The following is a 26984-nucleotide window of genomic DNA, read 5'->3' on the forward strand; positions in this document are numbered from 1 at the left end:
AAGTCAATGGGCGACCCGAGCATTTTTGTATATCGCCGATGCTCGCTAAGGTTTTCATTTGTGAAAATCTGGGCAATTCAAGAAAGTGATGGGAACGACACAGCAACGGATAGGGCAGGTGAGGGGCTACATGTTGGGCTGCATCTCAAGTTCCCAGGTCCCACTATTAGGCCACAATAGCGGCAAGAGTGGGGCCCCCACCCCCTCCCAACAACTTTTACTTCTGAAAAGCCCTCATTAGCAATGCATACCTTAGCTAAGCACCACACTACCTTCAACAAAGCACAATCACTGCCTGCATGACACTCCGCTGCCACTTCTCCTGGGTTACATGCTGCCCACCCCCCCCCCCCCCCCCCCGCATGACCCAGTGTCCACAGCGCACACCAAAGTGTCCCTGCGCAGCCTTCAGCTGCACTCATGCCACACCACCCTCATGTCTATTTATAAGTGCCTCTGCCATGAGGAGGAACCGCAGGCACACACTGCAGAGGGTTGGCACGGCTAGGCAGCGACCCTCTTTAAAAGGGGCGGGGCGATAGCCCACAATGCTGTACAGAAGCAATGAGAAATATAATCCTCTGCCACCGCCATCAGGAGCTGCACACGTGGGCATAGCAATGGGGAACCTATGTGCCACACACTATTCATTCTGTCAAGGTGTCTGCATGCCCCAGTCAGACCAGGGTTTTTTATAAATAGTCACAGGCAGGTACAACTCCGCAATGGGAATTCCGTGTGCACCCACAGCATGGGTGGCTCCCTGGAACCCACCGGCTGTACATAAATGTATCCCATTGCAGTGCCCATCACAGCTGAGGTAACGTCCGATTAAATGCAGGTGGGCTTCGGCCCACACTGCATGCCCCAGTCAGACTGGGGTTCTTTAAAAGTGGACACATGCAGTTACAACTCCCTGTGGACCCACAGCATGGGTGGGTGCCAGGAAGCCACCGGCGGTACATAAATATATCCCATTGCATTGCCCAACACAGCTGATGTAACGTCAGCTTTAATGCAGGTGGGCAAAAAATTAATTGGATTACACTGTAGGCGAGGGCCCCAAAAAATTGGTGTACCAACAGTACTAATGTACGTCAGAAAAATTGCCCATGCCCAACCAAGAGGGCAGGTGAAACCCATTATTCGCTTTGGTTAATGTGGCTTAAGTGGTAACTAGGCCTGGAGGCAGCCCAGTTAAAATAAAAATTGGTTCAGGTGAAAGTTTCAACTCTTTAATCAGCATTGAAACGTATAAAAATTGTTTACAAAAATTATATGACTGAGCCTTGTGGGCCTAAGAAAAATTGCCCGTTCGGCGTGATTACGTGAGGTTTCAGGAGGAGGAGCAGGAGGAGGAGGATGAATAGAATACACAGATTGATGAAGCAAAAAGGTCCCCGTTTTGGATGGTGAGAGAGAACGATGCTTCCATCCGCAGGTGCAGCCTACGTACTGCTTAGGTATCGCTGCTGTCCGCTGGTGGAGAAGAGAAGTCTGGGGAAAACCAGGCTTTGTTCATCTTGATGAGTGTAAGCCTGTCGGCACTGTCGGTTGACAGGCGGGTACGCTTATATGTGATGATTCCCCCAGCCGCACTAAACACCCTCTCTGACAAGACGCTAGCCGCAGGACAAGCAAGCACCTCCAGGGCATACAGCGCTAGTTCAGGCCACGTGTCCAGCTTCGACACCCAGTAGTTGTAGGGGGCAGAGGCGTCACCGAGGACGGTCGTGCGATCGGCTAGGTACTCCCTCACCATCCTTTTACAGTGCTCCCGCCAACTCAGCCTTGACTGGGGAGCGGTGACACAGTCTTGCTGGGGAGCCATAAAGCTGGCAAAGGCCTTGGAGAATGTTCCCCTGCCTGCGCTGTACATGCTGCCTGATCTCTGCGCCTCCCCTGCTACCTGGCCCTCGGAACTGCACCTTCTGCCACTAGCGCTGTCGGATGGGAATGTTACCATCAGTTTGTCCGCCAGGGTCCTGTGGTATAGCATCACTCTCGAACCCCTTTCCTCTTCAGGTATGAGAGTGGAAAGGTTCTCCTTATACCGTGGGTCGAGCAGTGTGTACACCCAGTAATCCGTAGTGGCCAGAATGCATGTAACGCGAGGGTCACGAGAAAGGCATCCTAACATGAAGTCAGCCATGTGTGCCAGGGTACCTGTACGCAACACATGGCTGTCCTGACTAGGAAGATCACTTTCAGGATCCTCCTCCTCCTCCTATGGCCATACACGCTGAAAGGATGACAGGCAAGCAGCATGGGTACCCTCAGCAGTGGGCCAAGCTGTCTCTTCCCCCTCCTCCTCATGCTCCTCCCCCTCCTCCTTAACGCGCTGAGATATAGACATGAGGGTGCTCTGACTATCCAGCGACATACTGTCTTCCCCCGCCTCCGTTTCCAAGCACAAAGCGTCTGCCTTTATGCTTTGCAGGGAACTTCTCAAGAGGCATAGCAGAGGAATGGTGACGCTAATGATTGCAGCATCCCCGCTCACCATCTGGGTAGACTCCTCAAAGTTTCCAAGGACCTGGCAGATGGCTGCCAACCAGGCCCACTCTTCTGTAAAGAATTGAGGAGGCTGACTCCCACTACGCCGCCCATGTTGGAGTTGGTATTCCAGTATAGCTCTACGCTGCTCATAGATTCTGGCCAACATGTGGAGCGTAGAGTTCCACCGTGTGAGCATGTCGCACAGCAGTCGGTGCACTGGCAGATTAAACCGATGTTGCAGAGTCCGCAGGGTGGCAGTGTCCGTCTTGGACTTGCGGAAATGTGCGCTGACCCGGCGCACCTTTCCGAGCAGGTATGACAAGTGTGGGTAGCTTTTCAGAAAGCGCTGAACCACCAAATTAAAGACATGGGCCAGGCATGGCATGTGCGTGAGGCTGCCGAGCTGCAGAGCCGCCACCAGATTACGGCCGTTGTCACACACGACCATGCCCGGTTGGAGGCTCAGCGGCGCAAGCCAGCGGTCGGTCTGCTCTGTCAGACCCTGCAGCAGTTCGTGAGCCGTGTGCCTCTTCTCTCCTAAGCTGAGTAGTTTCAGCACGGCCTGCTGACGCTTGCCCACCGCTGTGCTGCCACGCCGCGCGACACCGACTGCTGGCGACGTGCTGCTGCTGCTGACACATCTTGATTGCAAGACAGAGGTTGCGTTGGAGGAGGAGGGTGGTTTAGTGGAGGAAGCATACACCGCCGCAGATATCAGCACCGAGCTGGGGCCCGCAATTCTGGGGGTGGGTAGGATGTGAGCGGTCCCAGGCTCTGACTCTGTCCCAGCCTCCACTAAATTCACCGAATGTGCCGTCAGGGAGATATAGTGGCCCTGCCCGCCTGTGCTTGTCCACGTGTCTGTTGTTAAGTGGACCTTGGCAGTAACCGCGTTGGTGAGGGCGCGTACAATGTTGCAGGAGACGTGGTCGTGCAGGGCTGGGACGGCACATCGGGAAAAGTAGTGGCGACTGGGAACCGAGTAGCGCGGGGCCGCTGCCGCCATCATACTTTTGAAAGCCTCCGTTTCCACAAGCCTATACTTCAGCATCTCCAGGCTGATCAATTTGGCTATGTGCACGTTTAACGCTTGAGCGTGTGGGTGCGTGGCGGCGTACTTGCGCTTGCGCTCAAACAGTTGCGCTAGCGACGTCTGGACGCTGCGCTCAGAGACATTGCTGGATGGGGCCGAGGACAGCAGAGGTGAGGGTGTGGGTGCTGGCCGGGAGACGGTAGTGCCTGTGTCCTGAGAGGGGGGTTGGATCTCAGTGGCTGGTTGGGGCACAGGGGGAGAGGCAGTGGTGCAAACTGGAGGCGGTGAACGGGCATCGTCCCACCTTGTGGGGTGCTTGGCCATCATATGCCTGCGCATGCTGGTGTTGGTGGCTCCCCAGCTGATCTTGGCGCGACAAAGGTTGCACACCACTGTTCGTCGGTCGTCAGGGGTCTCTGTGAAAAACTGCCACACCTTAGAGCACCTTGGCCTCTGCAGGGTGGCATGGCGCGAGGGGGCGCTTTGGGAAACAGTTGGTGGATTATTCGGTCTGGCCCTGCCTCTACCCCTGGCCACCGCACTGGCTCGGCCTGTGCCCACACCCTGACTTGGGCCTCCACGTCCTCGCCGGCGTCCACGTCCTCTAGGCCTACCCCTACCCCTCAGCATGCTGTATTACCAGTAGTGCAGAAACAGAACGCTGTAATTAAATGTGCCGCTTATTGGCCTGTGGTTGGAGGCTGACTTTGCTTACGGAACGCACAGCAGAGGCAGGAAAGAATTTTGCGCAAGCCTGCTGTAACACTTAGCTGGCTGCGTATGAATTAGGACAACTACCCCCAGCAGAGACCCAGTACACTGAGGACGGTCACAGGCAGCCCAAATAGATTTTTTTCCCCAAATGTTTTTGGAAAGGCCCACTGCCTATATACACTAAATATGTCTTCTGTCCCTGCCTCACCACTACTGGCCCTGGACAATGTAAAATTACTGCAGACTGTTTCACTGTGGACAGGAATACAGCGGTGATGTAACAGGCAACACAGAGGCAGGAAAGAATTTTGCGCAAGCCTGCTGTAACACTTAGCTGGCTGCGTATGAATTAGGACAACTACCCCCAGCAGAGACCCAGTACACTGAGGACGGTCACAGGCAGCCCAAATAGATTTTTTTTCCCAAATGTTTTTGGAAAGGCCCACTGCCTATATACACTAAATATGTCTTCTGTCCCTGCCTCACCACTACTGGCCCTGGACAATGTAAAATTACTGCAGGACGCAATGCTCTGCACGGCCGATATACAAAAAAAAAAAGATGTGCAACACTGCAAAAAGCAGCCTCCACACCACTGCACACGGTTAGATGTGGCACTAAGAAGGACCGTTCGGGTTCTTGAAGCCTAAAATAACTCCTAACGCTCTCCCTATAGCAGCTCCGGCACCAGCAGCATTTTCCCTGAACTATGTCAGAATGCATCTGTGGCGAGCCGCGGGAGGGGCCGATTTATATACTCGGGTGACACCTGATCTCGCCAGCCACTCACTGCAGGGGGGTGGTATAGGGCTTGAACGTCGCAGGGGGAAGTTTTAATGCCTTCCCTGTCTTTCTATTGGCCAGAAAAGCGCGCTAACGTCTCAGAGATGAAAGTGAAAGTAACTCGAACATCGCGTGGTACTCGTCTCGAGTAACGAGCATCTCGAACACGCTAATACTCGAACGAGTATCAAGCTCGGACGAGTACGTTTGCTCATCTCTACTCTCCATTCCTTTAACCTCTTAATTGAAGGACAGGATTCATAGTGATCAAGTCAGGTTTCTGCCCTTCAGAGAAGTCAATGATAATATTGTTTTTGTATTAAACTCATTGAACACATCTACCGTACATCCACTCATGCATTTTTACTCTCTCCAAAAACTGAGAAAGCTTTTGATCATGTTGACTGGATGTTTCTCAAAGAGACCCTCTCATATGTTGGTCTTGGTCAGAATATGTTGTGTTGAACATCCATCCTATGGTCTGCTCCTTTAGTGTCCATGAGAGATAACAACCATTTATCCAGTTCCTTCTTCACAAGCAATGGAACCCGCCAGGAATGCCACCTCTCTCCCCTAATCTTCATTCTCTGTTTAGAACCCTTCCTACACATAGATAATGTCAGTTATAATCCGGATATAACTGGCATCACCATTCAAAATGTATCAAACAAGGTTGCTGCCTACAAAGATTTTTTTTTGTTTCACCACCACTCATCTCCACTCTTAACTTATTGGAAGAACCTAACCACTTTTTTCTCTTTCTCTATTTTCTCTATGTATTTAAATTTTCATCTTAACACTTAACGGTTCCTGTGGACAAGATTTGTTTGTCCTTCACATCATTTCATGTGCGGCTAATTACTACTTTTGTTGTTTATCTCTTCTATATTTTACTACACAATATTCTCCTGCTCCCTAAGAATTGTATTTTTGTAATATGTTTTTTGCAATAAAATTAGAATAAAAAAATAAAAATGTATTTAAAGGGGTGACTCCAAAATATTTATTTCTTGTGGTTCTGAAGGCCCAAATCCTACAAGACAGGTGTAAAGAAATATGGAAGTCCTATTTATCTCACCATTATGAGTGTGTATGTAAAAAGAACTGTCAATCATTCAATGTGGGCAGGTGAGCAGGTACTGCCCTTCTCTATATGTCCTGCAGGAGTTTAACAGCTTTTCACATAAAAATACTAAATCAAATAATAGAAAACTATAAATCCAATCCAAACCAACGTGTGGCAGACAGTGAAGAGAATCCCCTCCTGTTGGGAGTTATCATATTTTTTGGTTATCTCACAGATGATCTTTTAATCCTTATTGATCAATTAGATTTTATGTCAACTGATTAAAACATCATGGTTTGTAGTTGTTTTTTATAGTTTTAAATTTATTTAAAGGGCCCCCTGCAAAAGAAATGTTTCTCATGGTTCCAAATGCCACGTCCTACAAGACAGGTGTAAAGAAATATGTATGTCACAGTCTATATATATAAATAATTAAAATATTAACCTACCACGTAGCAACGATCCAGCTGTAGGACATGTTCCTATATGATTTATTTCACACTATGGGCTACTGTTACTATGAAATGAGTATCAATCAGAAGTAATTCTAGTCTTCACATACAGTGCCCTGTGAAAGTCTTTAATCTCTCCCTTGGTGTTTTTCCTGTTTTGCTACATTCCAATCTATATTAGATTTTATTTAGTGGAGCTGAGAAAATAGTCCAAATTGTTACAGTGGAATGGAAAGATGCCTTATTTATTAAATAAATAAATACATAGTGAAAAGTATATCCAACAGAAGTCACATAATTTATTGAATACCGTACTCCAGTGTACAATCAAAGTGCCACATGATCTGTCACATGATGTCAGAATACAAATACCTGTTCTGAAAGGGCTTGCCATCTGCAAGACCACTAACCAGGCAACCCTGAAGACCAAGGAGCCTCCAAAATGGTAAGATGGAAGGCTAAGCTGTGGAGAAGTATAGATCAGGGTTGGAGTATAAAAAAAATATCCCAAGCTTTGCACATACCATGAAGCACTATTAAATTCATTATAACACAATGGAAAGAATATGGAACATATACAAACCCTACAAGTGAAGGTCACCCACCCAGACTCACAGACTGTCAAGGAAGGCTCAACATCACAGACTCAACAAAGACACCAACGATAATCAAGGAGTTCTGTGGAGATGGAAATATCTGACCATAGGACTGCTATATGCTATTTAGTGTGTCAATTCCGAGAATCTTTTCAATTCCGAGAATCTTTTCTGGTCAGATGAGACTAAAACTGAACTTTTTGGCATCATGCGGAACGCTTTGTATAGCACAAACCGAACACTTATCACCCAAGAACGCCATTCCCACAATAAAGTGTGATGGTGGCAGCATCATGCTGTATGAACTGGTCAGAGATGAAGATGAAAGAAAACCAGTTCAGTCTACCAAACATTTGAGACTGGGATAACTATTCACCTTTCAGAAGAACAAGGACCCTAAACATATTGCTAAAGCTACACTGGAGGAGTCTAAGGGGAAACATGGAAAAGTCTTTTAATGGCCTAGTCAAATTGAGAACCTGTGGCATGATGTATAGACTGCTGTACACCATCACAAGCCTTCTAACCTGAAGGAGTTGGAGTAGTCTTATTTAAAAGATTAGGAAAAAGCCCAGGGTCTAGAAGTGCTAGGCTAATAGAAATGTACACCAAGAGCTTTGCAAGCTCTTGACTTACGCAGTTCAAAGTTCTAATGGACATATGCTATGAATGCCTTAAGACCCTTTTACATAGGATGATTATCGTTGGTAGTTGTTCAATACTTCATGCGGGGTTTTGAACGATAGTCGTCCTGTGTAAAAGCATGCAGAAACTGAACAACAGAGTGAGAGTTGGCCAATTGTTCAGTTTAAAGCATGCCTTAAAACCAAAGAAAGATTGTTCAGTGTAAATAGCAGCCGTTCAGTACTGAACGGCCGCTGCTTACAGTGAATGGAGAGGGGTAGGTGAGAGCAGGGAGAGAACTCTCCTCCAGCCGTCTGCCTCCCTGCTGGCTGCGCTGTAAGCGATCCATCGATACTCGCTCCTGTGTAACAGCACGGGAGGAGCGAGTGCACACAGGAACGTGTGTTGGGCATCGTTTGCCTGACACTCATCCCGTGTAAAGGGGCCTTTAATATTACATGTAGAAAGGGGTTGTTTAATTAAGACAACAACACCATTTAAAGAATTACTATATATGCTATTAACTAAAAACATGAATAGACTCATAAAGTGAATGGAAACATTACAGTAAAGCAGTTTTTACAACCCTTAACATTACTTTCTGTATATATGGAGAGCTGTATTCAATTTGTCTTCTGTGCTTTGTTTTCAAATTTTGAAAGTGTGAAGCTATTTTTATCTGTTTCAGTCCTCCCCCAGTCACAGAACATGAAACAATGGTCAATTATAGCTGCTACATGTATATGCCAGCCTGATTCAGTGCAGATATTCTAATGAGCTGCTTACAAGAAATAAGTTTGTGTTTCTTAGCAAGGAATGAAAACAGGATATTACATTACTGGCCTTGGTATAGCTCTGTTGCATTGAGGTGGCAGACTCAAAGCACCAAGTCAGCTGGGAGTGGGTTGTCTATAGAGGTAAGACTTCATAATGGTACATAATTTGTTAGAAAAAATCAAATGAGTTATTATCTGATATATATATTATGAGTTGTATAATGAAACATGCTTTCAAGTGATCAAGTCACAAATGACCTGTCACAAGTCTTCCAAATGAGCATAGCTGTAAAACGTCTCTCTGTTAAATGTCTCTCTGTTATGTGACTTAATAGTTGTATTTCAGACAAAAAGTATACAAAGAGAACATAAGATTCATTTAGTAATGGGAACGTGAGGGAGGGAAGTAGTATTTTATTTTAGTGGCCTTTTTCAGTGCAATATGGTCAGTAAGAATATGTTCACATAAGGCAGATCTCTTGCAGACAGGTTTTGAACTGATCAGTTCCATACATCTGAATAGGTTTATTTCTGCAGCATATGCATGAATTTCTGTGCCAGCCCCAATCAGTCACAGACATTTCTGCTAATAATCTCCAGGTAACCTCATCTTAAGAGGGGGTGATATGGGTCTGAACATTGACTACAACTTCCAGCTAAGCAGCATGGCACCTGTAAGTATTTCAGTATATGGTATGTGATATGTTTTTATGGCTTTTTAGTCTTGTTTATATCCTCCATGTTTAATTGTAGTTTATTTTCAGGCTTATGAATTTTATACTTGAGAAGACATGGTTGTTCCTACAGGTTGGATTTCCACTCCCAGATTTCTGCAGAGGACTAAAGTGAAGTTAGAAGTGAAGTGATATACTGCATACATGAGTACAGGCAAGTTGCTTGAGATCATAGTTGAATATATATATATATATATATATATATATATATATATATATATATATATATATATATATATATATATATATATATATATATATATATATAAACATATGTGCACTACATCTTATACCCCTATTTTGGATTTACTTTAACCTGTAAAGCATCATAATATGCTGCATAATTCATTCAGGATATATTACTAGATATTGTCCTTCTCCCTGTCCAGTAACAGATCTGTGTGCAGGGGTATTACTGAGGAGGTCATGATAGTAAATTATGTGAATACAGATTGTTATTGCATATGCTTTATTGTAGAATGTATGAGAATTAAGGAAGTAGACTAGAGACCAAGAAGGGGGAAATAGCAGAAGGGAGTCTGGTCTGTTTGTGTATGGAAGAATCAGAGTTTATATGAAACTATCAGTGAAATCTAGTTGTGTTAAGCTATAGAGAAAATGGAAATATTAACTGCAAACTATGAGTACAGCAGACGTTACTGTGCAGCTGCATGTATACAGTGTATGCAGGCTGTAGTTATAGGGGTTCTTGAAATGTAATTTAGTGGAAGCTACTGAATAAAGTGGGAGAAGGGATGAGGATTTAAGAAGAGATAGTAAAATGATTGTATTTCAGCTTTATACAGAAGGAGAAAAATATGAAGATTATAGAAAATGTATACAGATTAAAATGCAATAAGGACTGGATGGATACTGTAGGTTTTGAGCTTTATAGGCTTGAATAGCTATACTGAAATGTTCATTATCATAGCATGGGGCTGTATTTCCATGCTTGATAAACTATTTGAGGTCCTGGTATAAATGTTCATGCTTGTAAATCCGGGTTATAAAATAGCTTTATCAATTACCCAGCTTTCCAGTGTGGCATTAAAGTACAGTAGTAAATAACATGCTCTGCAAGCCTAGTGCTAGCTGTGTTCTGTTGGCTCTGGGCAGAGGTGCTGCCAGTTTTGGGAGGCTGCATGGAAGCACAGCATTATTATTTCAAGCTCAGCCTTGCTAGCTAGAGATACACAGGGATATACCCAAGCACTGGTGTAACTATAGGGGATGCGGTTGCACCCGGGCCCAGGAGCCTTAGGGGGCCCATAAGGCTTCTCTTCTCCATATAGGGAGCCCAGTACTATGAATAAAGCATTATAGTTGGGGGCCTGTTACAGGTTGTGCATTGGGCCCCAGGAGCTTCAAGTTACACCTCTGTATCCAGGAATGGGTTGAGGTGCATGAATAGATAAATGTTCATGACTGAAGGTCTGGGTACCAGTATTTGATGCTAGGTTTGCTCTGCCAGCTTTGAAGAAGGCATTGCCAGCTTTGGACGGCTGCAGAGGACAAAAGGGATAAAGCTCCAAGGAGCATTATCCCTGAAAGTCTAGATAGAGAAAGAAAAGAACAGGCATGGTATATTTTCAGCTATGCTAGTCTAGATATAGGTACAGTACTGACATTGGTATACTTAGCCTTATAAGCCTACAAGAACAGGTGTAAATTTACCACACTGTGAGATGGGAGGTGCTGCAAGAAATGCTCAGACTAGCAAAGTTACACAAAATATTGGGTAAGATCAAGATCTGCAGGCCTGGAGGGAAGCCTGGAGTAAGGCTACTGGAAACAGTATGGGGAAATTGTGTGTACTGCAAGCTTAGAGAGATATACTGGGAGGAAGATCAGCTTTACATAAAAAGCTATGGTTAGTTTCTTGTGGCATACTGTAGCCCATATGCCAACACAAGAGTAAAACTCAAGCTCTGAAAATCTGTAGAACTGGTAAAAATGTCCAGCTCTGGAAGGGTGACTGTAAATAGTAGGGATAAACATCCAGCTCTGCAAGCCCTGTAAAGGGTAATTGAGGTATGCTCTGCTTAATAAGGCTACATGAAAGATTAGTTATATATTGTGTGCACTGCCGGCTCGTAGAAAGGTACTGGGAACAATGCTCAGCTTGTGAGGCTACCTAAAATAATAGAGGTTCATTTATGTGCTACAAACTGGACAGGGGTTTGGGGCAAAATTCCCAGCTTTGCAAAGCTACCTTTCACAGTAGTGGTAGTTTTCGAGCTCTGCAAGCCTAGAGAACTGACCTTTTAAGGCTCCATACAAGGGTACATTTCATACAATGCTAGCAGAGAACAAGGGCACTGTGAAAAATCCAAGCTTCACAAAGCTCCATCAAATAGCTGGGGCAATTACATATTCTGCAAGCCTCGGCCGGTGTAGTGGGGACATATTGAGTTTTGTAAAGTTACATGCAATAGCTGGCATACAGTATATTACATGTCACTGCAAGCCTGGAGAGAGGTAATGGGGAAAATACCCAGCTTGTAGGGCTACCTATGTATACTAACTAGTGTTTATGTCAAGCCTAGAGAAGGGTAGGGCGACATATTCAGCTTTGTGAGGCTACTTGGAAAAGCATGGGTACATTTCATGTATTGCAAGCTTAGATAGCTTATCCTGATATACTGGGAGGAAAATATTCAGCTTTACAAGGCTACATAAAATGCTATGGTTAGGTTCCTGCACTAGTAGAGCATGTTCACACATGGTGGATACTCGGTGGGTCTCTCCATTAGCTATGAAAATCTCACAGCATGTTATAGTAGCTGAAAAGTGAATGGGATTTTAAGAAATCCTGGGCTACAAGAAATAGCTGGGGTACACATAATGGTAAAATATCTGGCTTTCTAAAGCTACATGATATAGCAGGGGTAAAAGTCAAGCTCTTCAAGCCTGGAGAGGGGTACTGGGGAAAATGTCCTGCTTTGTAAGGAAAGCTCAGGTATACATTTTATGCAGTGCAGTTACTATAACTCTACAACTGCTCACCTGTGCTGAGCTACCTCAGGGACCTTTTACATGGGATAGAATAGGCTGCATGAAGCACCGCAAGCCACAGTAAACCCCACACCAAAATCTGCAGGCTTCCTGTGGATTTTGATGCGGAATTGAAAATGGCTTAAATTGTGTCTACAAATCTGCAGTCAGACCACCATTTAGTGTGGAATTCCACAGATACGGATTCGGCTGCGTCCTGTTACGTAATTCCATCCCATGTGAAAGGTCTCTAAAACAAGAGAGTAAATTGCATACACCACAAGCCATGGAATGGGGTGTAGAATCAAAATTCCAAGCTTTGTAAGACAACCACAAAGAGCAGGGGTAGCTTTTAATGCTACAGTATATGGAATAGCTGGGGTAAGTTTTATATATTGCAAGACTAGACCGAGCTTCTGGAAAAAAGGCCAGCATTGCAAGGCTGCATGAAAGATAAGTGTCATCCATTGTAAGCCTAGACAGAAGTGCGGGGTAAAATGCCTAGCTTTATAAAGCTACATAGTTTAGCAATGCAGTGCAGCCATTGTGAGAAAGTAAGGAGGAAATGTCCATCTTTATATGGTATAGCAGTAGAAAATGTCCGGCTCTATAACCCTAGGTATTGTGCAAAAATCCTGCTAAGGTCAAAAGAATATCAGGTTAATTTGGAGAGAGATAGTGGTCAGAATATTTTGGTTGCATAGTAGTCAATGGCCACTAGGAGAAATGTACAGCTATATGCTAAAATACATGGCTCTGTTCATATTTGCTGGTCATACGCTAGCTGTCACCTGAACAACTACTAGACAAAGGTGCATGCTCACTGGGGAGAGATAGAAGCTGCGAGTAGTTTCTGACAGCAGCTTATCTCTCTGCATGTCTGATACTCATTTCCCTAATCTTTGCCATAAGGGGCAATCAGTAAACCCAGAATAACCTTGAAATTGCTGGTCATCTAGGAAAAATTGATCACTCAAAACATTGCTCAAATGACAGTTTGAGTGACAGTTGTGAGCGATCATCTTTGCATAGTCTATAGTAGCTAATTAGCTACTATGGCAAAGCGCTATGCAGACAGAGCGGGACACCGCCGCTATCGCCCGGCAAACAATACAACTGCTTTGCATAAACAAACATTTACATTGTGCTTAGCACTTACAGCTCATGTCATGCTGTGAACTACCAGCGGGACATGAGCTGAAAGAATCTTATCAGCGCTGCCGACTGTGATAATAGCCTGCAGTGCTGATATGAGTTCATCGCTCAATTCTAGAAAACTAGAAGAGCGAGGAATGAATTGTGCGCAAAAACTGCACAATGTCCATGCATTTAGACAAAATGGTTATCACTCAGAAGATGGCTTTGAGTGAATTTTGAGCGAGAATCGTTGTGTCTAAATGGGCCTTTACCGCTCACCTAGGAATTCATTTGCAATACCAATAGTGATCAGCTAATTATCAGCAGGTCTTCATACACAGTAAATATAACCCATTTATTTCAATGGGTTTATTCACATAAGCACATTTTTGACCCGCAAAATGAGCAACATGTTCTATCTTGTGTGCATTTGTGCAGCACAAAAGCCCATTGAAATCAGTGGCCTTGTGTAAATGTACATGACATACACCGAAACCCTTCATATTTGCGGTACAAAATCAATGTGATTTTGAGCATATTTATTTGTGTGCACAAACACACCATGTATTTGCGCACACAAATATACGCCGGAGCAGGTAACATATGCCGACATAAGCAAATTTTGGTTGTGCAAACACACAGCGTGTTTGTGCAGCAGAAATACACTTCAGTCTGTGATAACAAGCCTTAAGGAATGAAAATTCTAGCTTTGTAAGAATGTATGGCAAACACGAGGCAAGGTAGCTATTAAGTAGTATATAGCTACATTTGTAACAGCTTTGTGTGACTGCATAGAAGTATAAAGTATCCAGCACAAAGTTACACATGCTGGATATGTTATACAGAGTTACATGTCCAATTTTATATTCAAATGGCTGGATCTATAAGGAAATACTGATAGGTCGGAGCAGTGGCTTCCACTCTGGCTTCCGGTCTGGCTCCTGTATATCCAATCTCTGACAGTGGGAGTCCAATCACCTGATCAACCGTGGTCCCAAGTGGAAGACCCCGGCCGATCAACTATTGATTGAAATCAATGATAGCTACACCTGCAGTATAAGCGCCAGCCACTCCACAGGGGCTAGATCAACAGCTTCCTCTCTGCCCCCTGTGTATTATGTTACTGACAGCAGTCCCTGATCAGCTGATCGTCCAGGGTCACGAGAGGCGGACCCAGCCGACCAACTATTGATGACCTACCCTGAGGATGTCATCAATAGTATTTTGCATGGAAAACTCCTTTAATAAGTTTTGCTCATTCTTATGTACCTGTATACACTTTTATGCGGGATTATTAGGTGTTATGCATAAGGTATGGAGGTAAGGTTTACAGGTACAAGGACAGACAGACAGACAGATAGATATTAGTGCAGGAGGATATAGGAAATTTCCTTATTTTGGAGCACCCCCTATAAGCCACAGCTGCAACATAGAGCAAAGAGCAGCTCTTCCCCAGAGGATGGCGCCAGTGTAAATAAGGATTGGTTGCCTGCCACCTTCTTCTGTACTAGCAGCTGATATCAAGAGAATCCCAGCAACAGAACCCTCAGGATTAGCTAATTTTCTAGGGACCTGTTATATGGTAAAAGATTGTGAAAACTTTTAAAGCAGAATTCCACTCTCCTGGCCGAGATGTCTGCTTTATATTTACGCCCAAGAACATAATTGTACATAAAAAAGAATCCATTCTTATCCAGTATAGTGCAGTGTGAAGGGGAATGCTGCTGTATGGTTGACTACATTTCTTTCCATGATCCTTGGGGTGATTTCCCAACAGTGGGCAGTTGTCTCTTCTGCCCTGGTTCACACTACCCATCAAATAAGTGATGTTGCCAACCAGGCCTGGGCCCTCTTTCTCCATAAGAGCCACACCGGTAAATGTATGATATATACGCTTTTACCTCAGACTCTGTGGCTGTTATTTGATTTCCCACAATGCACTATTCTATTCTAAATACAAAGCAGCAGAATTCTAAATTTATCTTTATAGACGAAGGAGAAAAAATCATCAGGAAATTTATTATGCAATTTGTATGCGTTTTCTAGCCTAAAAAAGTTGCAAATGTTTGCACACTACATTTTTTTTTATAATTTTGCACCACTTGACACTTTTCAAAAGTGAGTGGGGCATAGCAGAAGAGGTGGGGACTCCTTAGTCCTCTCAGATTAACTATAATTTAAAAATTGGCACTTATTGTAGTGCAAAATTTGTGCATCTTAATAAATTTGGTGCATCTTACTGCAGTGCACTTTAGACTAATACTTGTGTATGAAATACCAATCTTAATAAATTCCTCCCTCAAAATCAGTACGAACTAGAAAAAAAGCAAAATGTTTACTAGTTTACTCAATTTTGTATGCAGTTTAAGTATGGTTCTTAGTTAAAGTCCCAAAAAACTCATGTAGAGCAAAGCAGTCAATAACAGCAGAGTTTAAAACATGCGATCAATGAGGCATATGCTGATATACTTCATTAATATATAAGCAATTAGCAACAGAAATCTGTACCAGTGGTAGAAATGTACTTAAAATATGTTTTAATGTGATTTAGCGCTGTTCACATCAATCTTGACAGCTTTAAAATGGTATGAAAAAGAGGTATTTCTAAGTGGACAGTTCGGGAGGGGTATCATCTTTCCTTAGGGAGAGAATCTTGAGGGTGTGTGGAGACACCTAGGAGGTGAGTGAGGAGACTTATAAGCACATGTATGCTCCTCTGGGTAATATATGCAAATGAGGAAGATGGAACAATACCTCTGCAGCGCCACCTATTGGATGGTAGGGTTCCTGCAAATCAATGTCTGACCCTTTATACAGGTCTTTAAAACAATGATTGGGAATTGAAAACCAAGCCAAAAAAGCATACACAGACAGCTGTTTCGTTTTTTTTTCCCAACTGGTAAAATGTATCAAGGCTGTTAAAGACATGTCTTACATTTATGCTAGCCATGAAGTGGTGTGAGGAAAAGAAATGTGTCCAACATTTGCAGAGTTTCCCAAATCTAGCATGCTGAATGCATCATTTTGATATATCTGTTACAATTTGCATCATTTTAACACACTCCTAAATACCCAGTGATATTATTATTGTTAAATTTCCTCTTTTGGGCTTCTTTTATCAAAACTGTCTGGAAAAAAAAAAACTCTTTTGCCAGTAGCAACCGAAGAAAGTGTACCACAAAAGCAGATCTGACCAGATTATGCCGCTGTATTTAAGGGAACCTTAGTGTGGAGACAAGTCTACTGTACTATTATATTACTCATTTGGTTCATAATACCTTATACAGAATACTATAAACTCATACTTTTAAATATGATGTATTCGTGAGGAAAGTACTACCACTCCATGCCTCAGAGGGGTACTATAGGGCTACAGAGACTGCAGTAGCACCTGGTCCCTGGAAGCTAAGGGAGCCCAAAAGGACCTACAGCTCCATATAGTAAGACCAATACTAATGTCCTTAAAAGATTTTGCATTGGAGCTCTAACGAATTTGCAATCAGTAAAGTATTATTTTGTATTTAATTAGAGGTTGCAAACAGCTATTCTTCTCAGGCCAAGGCATTCTGGTATATTTTGGGCTGTTTGCTGTCCATGCTAATTCATAGACAGCACATAGCCCCATTATATGCCTATGAGAACTTGCATATCCTATCAATGCTTTGTCAAGCGAACCCTTGGTCCTCGTGAAAAAAGTTACTCAATGTACTATTCCTGTCCATTTCACGAAAAATAGGACATGTCTCTGCATAAATCTGACAGCACACCAATTTGTGTCCATGTACTGTCCAATGTGAGTTGCGTCCGAACTTCTCAGGTGCAACTGGGACACACGGCTAGTGTGCACCTAGCCTCACTCATAGGATCTGGGTGTTTTCTATGGTAATTCACCCTTTTTAATAGGTAGCTATTTTGCTGAAAAGACATTTGAATTGCTCACTTTACTTCTATATAGTAAATTCTGAATTTTTACATTCTATGCACTTACTTACGAAATCACATATTTTATTTCATTTATAGCTGAGACAAAACGTCCGTCAGTCTTCCCTCTGGTGCCCTGCTGTAATTCTTTGCCCACTGATAAAGTCTCTATTGGGTGTCTGTCAACTGGTTACATGCCTACTCCTGTAGAAGTGCAGTGGAATTCAGGATCTATCACAAGTGGAATTAAAAACTTCCCAGCTGTACTTGGAAAATCCGGCACGTACTTTTCAGCTAGTCTACTGACTGTGCCTTCATCTGACTTGACAAGTGATAAGCAATATGTGTGTAATGTAAACCACAAAGCATCTGGTTCTAGCATCAACAAAGAGATTAAAGGTGAGATCACAATTACTTTTTAATTCATTGAAATGGGGTGTCCAGCAGTAGAAAAACATGGCAGATTTCTTCCAATACCAGTGCCATAACTGTCGAGGGGTTGTGTTTGCTATTACAACTCTAACCCATTTATGTCAAGGAAGGTGAGCTGCCATAACAGACATGACCAAGAACAGGTATGGCATCCTTTTTAAATACACTCATATTTTTCTAATCCTGACAACCCCTTCAAGCTAATAGAGTTCTACATAGTCTCTAAACTAGGTTAAGTATTTTGAATGCCAAGAGTAACTCTTGAGGACCGTGCTGAGGAGGGAAGCAGAGATATAGGCACACTCGGGTCAGCCATACACATGGGCTAGTTGTTACCCAGCATCTATCTCTGTTGACCCCCCTACATTAATGTGTATACTCAGATTGGCTATGTCTATAGTAGCGTACAAAGTAACATAGTATGTAAGGTCGAAAAAAGACATATGTCCATCCATTTCCTTGAATCTAGGAAGGCAAAAAACCCCAATGAGATAGAAGCCAATTTTCCCTCATTTAAGGTAAAAAAAAAATTCTTCCCAACTCCAATCTGTCAATCGGAATAATCCCTGGATCCCATGTTTATTTCAAATGGAGAGGAAGATAAGCTGCCATACGATACCTCAGCAACACTTCTTTCTCAGGAAAACAGCGAATGAGCCATTTTTCAAATTCCAAAAACCCTTAAGATTTCTTAATTTTCAGCTGCCCTCATACATATGCCAAATTTATCTGGCATTAACATCCTCTGTGATTTCTATTTCAACAACTTTGCTCTTACTTCTGTGAACGCAGAAGCTATCTACACGATTTGTGCTTCTTTCTTTAAGGCCCATTTACACGCAACAAGTATCACTCAAAATGAGTTCAAACGACCGCAAACGAGCGCTAATCGTTGCGTGTAAACGCTACCATCGTGCACTTTTCGCCTGAATGATGATTTTTAGGTGTGTTTAAAATCCATCGTTCAGACTGCATGCTGTGTTCTCCATGGGAGCTGGAGATTACATTGTATTCTTCCAGCAGACCGTGCGAGAAAAAAATGGAGCTGATTGCAGAGCTCAGACCACCTGCTAGACACTGCAAACAGCTCCCGGAGGCTCATTTACACGCAAATGAAGCTAATAAAGTATTAATGGACATTAGTGTCCATTAACACTTTATGCAAAACGTTCGCTAAAACTGTCAATCTTTCAATCATTTGAAAGATTCTATTTGTGTATAAATGGGGCTTTAGCATAGCGCCAGAGGTCTACTCTCAGCAGTCTACTATTAATGGACAATACAAACTGTGAGTGTTACAATACATTCCCTCACACTATTTCACCCAGTTTGATTTTTGTGAAGAAACTATATAATGTCTACAATTAAATTACATGTAATGTACAATAATAAATAAATCTCTATGACATGCTGAAAGATCTCGAGAGCTTATAATACAGGATGTTTGTCTTTTTCAGCATGTGAAAGCAAAACAAGTCCACCCACGGTAAAAGTCATGCAGGCTTCCTGTGGCGATAATGGTTCTGTTGATCTCGTATGTCTTGTCAACAAATATTCTCCTCGAGACATTAAAATACAATGGCTTTTGAATGGAGAGAAAACATCTATCGTCCCATCCAACAGCACTCCTTACAAAGATGATGATGGCACCTTTGGCACTTTTAGCAAAGTCAGTGTTCCTAAAGAAGACTGGATTACTGGAGATAGTTACACATGTAAAGTGCATCATGCAGCAAGTGAGACCAAAGAGGAGGACACCATAAAAAAATGTCAAGGTAAGAGTGGCCTTCTTGGTAATATGCAATAACACTGGCGATGATGATAATAATCAGAAAATCAAAGCTTCAAAAAGAAGTTGAAAATATTTTTGAAAAGCCTGTTGTGCAATGTATCATGCATTTCGTGTAATCATGATTGATTCACACAGCAATACTGCATATTTATCATCATGCGCTACTGGACTATAACCAATGCTAATTAATAGTTAACTCCTCCATAATGCCTTCTTAAATTTGACTTACAGCTCCAGAAAGTGTAGTTCCAAAGGTTGTTATACTTCCTCCTACCCCAAAAGACTTGTTCGTCACCAAGCAACCAAAGGTTACCTGTGTGGTATCTCAGATGGAATCTACAGAGTCTTTAGAAATCAAATGGAAGCGAGAGGATGGCAAGAAAGCTTTAGCATTTCCTACAGAACCTGAAATAGATTATACTGGGCGTTATATTGTCAAAAGTACATTGAAACTAAGCTTAGCCGATTGGACAGACGGCAAGACCTTCACTTGTATTGTTCAACATAGTGACCTTCCAAATTCAGTAGAAAAGTCAATTAAAAAAACACAAGGTAAGACTATTTGTTTGTGTCACTTTAAATACCATTAATATATGGCATTCAGTCTTTGCTTTAAGCTCAGCCAACATAACTAGTCTGCGACCTGTGTGGCTTGGGAAGGAGCAGCAATCTTCACTGATGAAGGGGAAACTGTATTGTAATATTTACGCAATTGTATAGAAGTTTCATTTGGCCAAGATACAGAATGAGGGCTCAGTCACACGGGCGCCGTTACTGCAGACAGCAGACGGACATACCTGAAGACGGCCGTCTCTCTGCAACGCCGGGAGGAAGAACATGAAACCGGCTCTATTGCCGGTCATGTGTTCTATGATCAGTGCTGGAGAGAGATGGCCGCCTTCAGGTACGGCCCTCTTCTAACGGTCAGTCACACGGGCACATCGGCGCCGGTGTACGGGTACTGATGCGCCCGTGTGACTGAGCCCTGAGCCTGTTATGTGGCACTGTAATGTAATAAGGTGCTGTGTGGTATGCTTATTTGTACAGCACGAGGCATCATACAACGTGAAGTCAGTCCTGCCTTTAACCCACTTCTTTCACCTACCGTAATTCTCTTTCTTGTATCTGTTAGGGCCCTTTTACATGGGCCAATAAATCATTCAGATTCTCACATCAAGCAACAATTTGAACGATTATTATACAGTGTGGATGCGTTCCCCCGACTGAACTGCAAGCAAGAATTCGACCACTTGCATGATGGATTGGCCCATGTAAACAGGCAGTCTTTCATTTATGAACCACTGCCTGTTTACTGTTCATGGAGGCGGGCAGGTCAGAAAGATCTCCAGCCCGCTATACCTCCATTCGCTAGCAATAATCATTACTGTATAGAAGCACAGAAACGATTATTGTTCAGACGACCTGTTGGGCATCTGTGTCTAACAGGTCATTCCATGTAAAAGGGCTTACTCCCATCGAGTGGTGTTTCTGGCAATTGTGAAGCAGAATGGAGGGGAATAAAAATGTACGCTTCTATTTGTAAAATGTATAAAAAGTACTAAATAATATTTTGTATCTCTTGTTTCTCCTTAGTTGAAACCATAGATCCATCAGTTTATGTCTTCCCACCACCTACAGAGGAACTTGCTCTCTATGACTTTGCCACATTAATCTGCTTTGTCAAAAGCTTCAAGCCCAAAGACATCTATATCCAGTGGTTGAAAAATGGTATTGCCCTGGATGAAGAATACTACACCAATACTAATCCTATCCTCCAGGAAGAAGAAGAAACCTACTATCTGTATAGCACACTCACAATTGAGAAAAGTGACTGGAATAGAGGAGTAACTTGGACATGCAATTCTGTTCATAGCAAAATTACTTCCAAAGATATAAAGAAATCTAGGGGTAAATGATTTTAGTGATTTTCTCCCTGTGCAGACCCTGAAGTAGGCACAAATGCTTATCGTCTTGTTTGCCTATATATTATTCAGTAGCAGTTAACCACAGTTTTCCATTAGTTTGATGTGTGGAGCATCAACTAATAAGAGTTCAGCACTATAAAGTGATGCAGATGTTAAGTCAGTGCAGTTAGCTACATTTAGTTGTGTTTCCATAGGACACAGTTATAGAAAGCCAATGGCATGCAGAACAGCAATCCATCACACAGATTTGATTTTCTTACTAACTGCATTATACTAATATCAGTCATCATGATCTCTAACCAATGTATGTCATGTATAACTACTATGTATCCCCCCTCGTGTGCTGGTGTGTGGAACACTAGATTTTGTCTGTCATGCGTGCTTGTATCTCAATAAACTCTTGTTTAAGGTTGTATCACTAAACTACTCTGTCTACTGTTTTGTCATCTGGAGTTCTCAAGCAGATACTAATCTGATCTAAAAAAAATTCTAAGATATGTTAACCATTATGTGTATAATTTTGGCTTATTCTGCACAGAGAATGTGTGTCCCCGTGGTGCTTCCAGTCTACGTTTTCAACTACAATACCCTTCAAAAATTTGAAAACACCTCTTAAAACTGTAAAATGGGGAAAAAATAGTCAAAAATCTCAATGCTTTGGGATACACATGTTTATTGAATTCAAATGCCTAGAGGAAAAAGCTCAATCTTTTCCAACTCATTCTTACCACCTAGCAGTAGCTTCACACTTTGGACTCCACCATTTGCCTTTATGACAGCCTTGCATACTATCATCATGTAGTTGATCAAGTTTTTTGGTTGTGATAAGTGTTTTCAAACTTCTGGAGGGTGCTGTATGTATCCAATTTCATAGGAAGCCAATTAGCTTTTTGGTATGCTTTTGGTGTGGGCAGAGGTGTAACGTGAAGCTCCTGGGCCCCAATGCACAACCTGGAATGGGGCCCCCAACTATAATGCTTTATTCATAGTACCGGACTTCCTATATGGAGAAGAGAGGCCTTATGGGCCCCCCAAGGCTCCTGGGCCCGGGTGCAACCGCATCCCCTGCATCCTCTATAGTTACGCCCCTGGGTGTGGGGGAGAAATTAGGAATACGTGAGGGTAAAACTGAAATCCCATAATCCAACTCTTCTGCCCCAAATGTACTTTACGTTGCATTATCAAAGGATTTACATACTTAACAGTTAAAATAATGGACAAATTGTAGTCATTTGGATAAAATGATTAAAACCAGGGCTACATGGACTCTTTTGGAGCACATGAATTTGCTTGGGTGACTTAAACATTTCATATACAGTAGTTATTGACAAAGCTTATATCTGTCAAATGAATGGATCACTGATATAAGACAATCACATAATGATATCAACTACAGTCTATGATGTCATCGTGCAATTTAATGCTCTTAATGCATTAGCTCTAAACCTCTTACTTTTTAATACTAGCTTTGAATTCCAAGCATCTATAGTTTCTTAAAAATGGAAGTATTTTTTTCTGATCAGTAAACCCATTAAAGCTAAACCCACAATCCTCACAAGTGCAATGTGCTCCTAAAGCCAGTTATATTGCATACTGACTGATTTATTATTACTAATTAACCAACTAAATTACTGTCAGTTCATCATTATTGTACTTATTAAAACCCAACCGATAAACACCACCCAGGGCACAAGTCCTACACATGGCAGCTACTTGTGTGTTTCTTCAATGTCTAATAGTGTTGCTTTTGTCTGCATTTTATTGTTATGGACGAAGAACAGTGACCCAATAGAAGGAATACAAAGGAAGATACATGAAAGAGATGAGTGCTTTCAATGTCCCCAGTTGTTTCATGTTTGTCATTTGATAACATCGATCCATTGCTACTATGTGTTATCCAATCTCTGTGCTGAAATAGTCATGAGATAAAAAGGCATGAGATCTGATTAGACACTATGGAGAGCTGAAAGCTCCTACAGACCACCCTGACTATATACATGGACTACTGCTGGCCATACACATAAGATAGTTGTTGGCCAAATGTTGGTTTGCTAGTTATCTCCCCTGATTGCTCCATAAATTAAAGGCCCATTTCCACGTAATAATTATCGCTCAAAATTCATTCAAATGACCGAAAATGAGCGATAATTGTTACATGTAAACGCAGGCATCGGGCAATTTTAAGTGTGAACTTAAAAGGTGACCTTAAAATCCATTGTTCAGCCGCAGAGAGATAAAGTATATCTCAACAGCCTGCACACTGTGTTCCCTGCAGGAGCCAGGAGATTGCAGCTTTGTGCACAACAGAGCATGTGACTAATCACATGCTGAGCTCTGCAAACAGCTCATGGAGGCCCACTTATATGCAAATGAAAATGATAAAGTGTTAATGGACATTAGTGTCCATTAACACTTTATGCAGAAAGATCACTAAAACTTTCAATCTTTCAATCCTTTGAAAGATTATCTTTGTGTGTAAATGGACCTTAGGTGCATTGCAATAAGATGAAGTGGGTGCCAGAGTTTATGTCCCGGGGAACAAAAAATTGCCATGGATCTTTTGTTTTCCCAGACAACAGACATCTGGCACCGTCAGGCTTCCCTCATTCACATCAGATTATCAGTGGATCCTGCAACATTTATCTAAAATGTATGCCCAACTTTATGTAAAAAGAAATTACTATATACCGGTTGCCATAGAGTTATTTCAACATTCAGCTTTCTTAAAAGGGCTTATAAATTTTCCAAAACTTTCAACATGTTATTTAGAGGAAGAAGTAAATGCCATTTTGGTGGTTATATTTTATAGCTTGAAATGAGTAAAAACAGATATTGATTTCATAGGTGGTTAGACGGCACACAATATTCTATCTGGTCATCTATGTGGGTCCCTGATTAAGGCTTCAGCTATTAAAGGGGTATTCCAGGACTTTTTTTTTTACTATTGATGACTGACATGTCATCAATTAATGATCAGCGGGCACTCAACACTTCGATCTCCATCTATCAGCTGATTCCTGGGGCCGATGTCACTGCGATCAACGCAGGAAGCAAAAAGCGCTGACTATAGCTCAGCAGCCCAGATTGATACTGTATTGAATACAATTGGAGCTATGCTGCAGCACCAACCCGGGCCACTGCGCCGTGGTTAGTGCTTTCTGACCTCAGTGACAACTGCCCTAGGAATCAGGTGGGGATCCAAACGGCGGCTCCTGACTGATCATCTATTGATGACCTGTCAATCATCCATAGCAAAAATAAAATAAATAGCCCAAAATACCCATTTAGAATGTTAAAAGAGTTAAGAATTGAAAAAAAAATGTTTAGTTTGTGAGCACAGCAGCATGTTTTTTATGGTTGGTAGTTGAATAGCCTGACATACAGACAGAGAATTACAGTGGAGATGTATCCAAACACTTGATTCCAAGATAGGCAGCTGGGTCTATGCCCTGTTTACTCATGTGTATATTACTATAGTTTAAGAGAGTTTTATGACACCATGAATCTTTTCACAAATTGCTTAGAATGTTCTAATATAAGTACATCTCACCTTATCAATCCCCTGCCTTACCAATGCTTTTCAGGTCCCATGCCAGCCTCTTCTCACTCAGCTCCAGCGATGATGTATATTGAGACAACATGTGAGTGATGCAGGCAATTAATGGCTGCAATGGTGATCTAAGTTGCATTGTCAAATCACCACTACAGCCAGTGCCTGGCTATAGCGATTATCACATATCAACACGTCTTTGCTGGATCTGGAGGAATACAGGCCTAGAAGCATTGGCAGGGAAAGGAGTTTCAGGAGAAATCAGCCAGGTACTAGTCCTTTTGTTATTTCATAGCAGTCTAAACTGTTAAAAGGATAATCATGGGCTGGACTGCCACCAATCACTAGAACAAAAATAGGCCCAGGCAACTCAGTGGTCATGCAGCAATGCAAATCTCTTAACCTTTTAAGGCACTTTTACTCACAAAGATAATCGCTTAAACAACTGAACGAATTGACAACATTTTAACATGAAATTATATGCATAGATAATGGCTCTATTTCCCTCATTAGCTAAAGTAAACTTTGTAGAAGGAGAACTAGTTGTTTCCTCAGCTGGGAGTGTGTTTATGGGAGGGATTATCTGGCCAGCAGGATTCCATGGTCTTCTTCTGGTAGAGTAAACAGTGTATCAATGTGTATACAAGACAAACACAATACGTACATTGTTTACTCCTCTCAAGTCTTCAAGCCACTAAAAATATTGAACGATTTCCATTCAAATGCTACAAATTTTGAATGGCCTGATGACTATTTTTATGCCGGCTAAAAGCCAGCGCTAAATGACAAGTGAACAAATAGTGCATGACTGCCTGTGTTTATATGTATCAATTATCGCTCACTTTCGGTCGTTTGAACGAAGTTTGAGCAATAATTGTTGCATGTAAAAGGGCCTTTACTTTACGGTGCAAAGGTCAGATGGGATAGGGGTCATCTTGTGTGGCACGATGACAAATTTGTGTTTTGTTTACATTATCATGACCAGTGCTTAAACTTGGATACTAATTTTCTTTCAAATATTTTTTTAAGAACTGTGGAACAAGGAAACAAAAAGTCGAAGGAAGCTGGCTAGTTAAGAAATAATGCACAGATAATATATCCAACAAAATAACTTAGTAGGTCTATGTAGATAAATGGCTAGGCTTTTTAGCCTAGGGCTCTATGGTGACACAGGCTTGCCCTGATACTTGTAAAATGACAGCACTACTACAACTTGCGCAATGCTTCCATATGCTAAAATTAGGCCGCCTGCACACGAACGGATTTGCATTGCGAAATCCGCGGTAGGTATCCACACCACCGATCCGCGGCACATACCATTCATTACATGCTAGGGAAAAGTGCTTCTTCCTGCAAATGAGTGGAAATCAATTGCAATTACCGCTTGCGGAGAAAAAATGCAGCATGTTTTATTTTTGCGCGAATTCTGCACTGACGGCTTTCATTGAAGTCAATGGAAGCCTAGCCCTAGGTTAAGTACACATGTAGCAGCAGTGATCCAGCAGGAGATAATTACATCAAGATTTTGTCATCCATTTTTTCTTAAAGAAGCAGTTCTAAGACGTTTTACTTGAATAGTCTCTATGAAAAACTGGGCTGAAATTCCGCATTTTAAAACTACATTCATCGGTTTTAGCGCTGGTTTTTAATGTACAATTGTATTACCTATTTCAGCCACCAACCACATCAGTACGACACTGAAAAAAAGAATGTAACAGAAATCACATGCTTATAAATGTAACTAGAACTGCTTCCCTAAAGTGAAGGAGGAAAATTATCATATAATGCCAAGAATAAGACTTGCTCCTAAAACATATAGTATGGATGAATAATCTCATTCATTACACATACACCTATGCAAAAGGTTAGAAACAGGGTATGGCATAAGTCACCTAGCACTATAGCAGTCAGATACAGAAAAATAGGCTATCCAAAAAATATATGTTTGCCAATACT

At 42.2% G+C, this 26984-nt stretch overlaps 1 gene segment (V, D, J or C); it reads left to right on the top strand.

Moving 5' to 3' along the window:
• LOC136628917 (Ig mu chain C region-like) overlaps positions 1-21901 on the top strand; it is a 392658-nt gene extending 370757 nt beyond the window's left edge. Inside the window, 4 exon segments of the C gene segment in view lie at positions 17429-17728; positions 19219-19536; positions 19785-20105; positions 21147-21901. Of these exon segments, the coding sequence occupies positions 17429-17728; positions 19219-19536; positions 19785-20105; positions 21147-21469 (1262 nt within the window).
• The last annotated feature ends 5083 nt before the right edge of the window (positions 21902-26984 follow it).

This window comes from Eleutherodactylus coqui, chromosome 5 (assembly GCF_035609145.1).
Source record: "Eleutherodactylus coqui strain aEleCoq1 chromosome 5, aEleCoq1.hap1, whole genome shotgun sequence".
Classification (NCBI taxonomy): domain Eukaryota; kingdom Metazoa; phylum Chordata; class Amphibia; order Anura; family Eleutherodactylidae; genus Eleutherodactylus; species Eleutherodactylus coqui.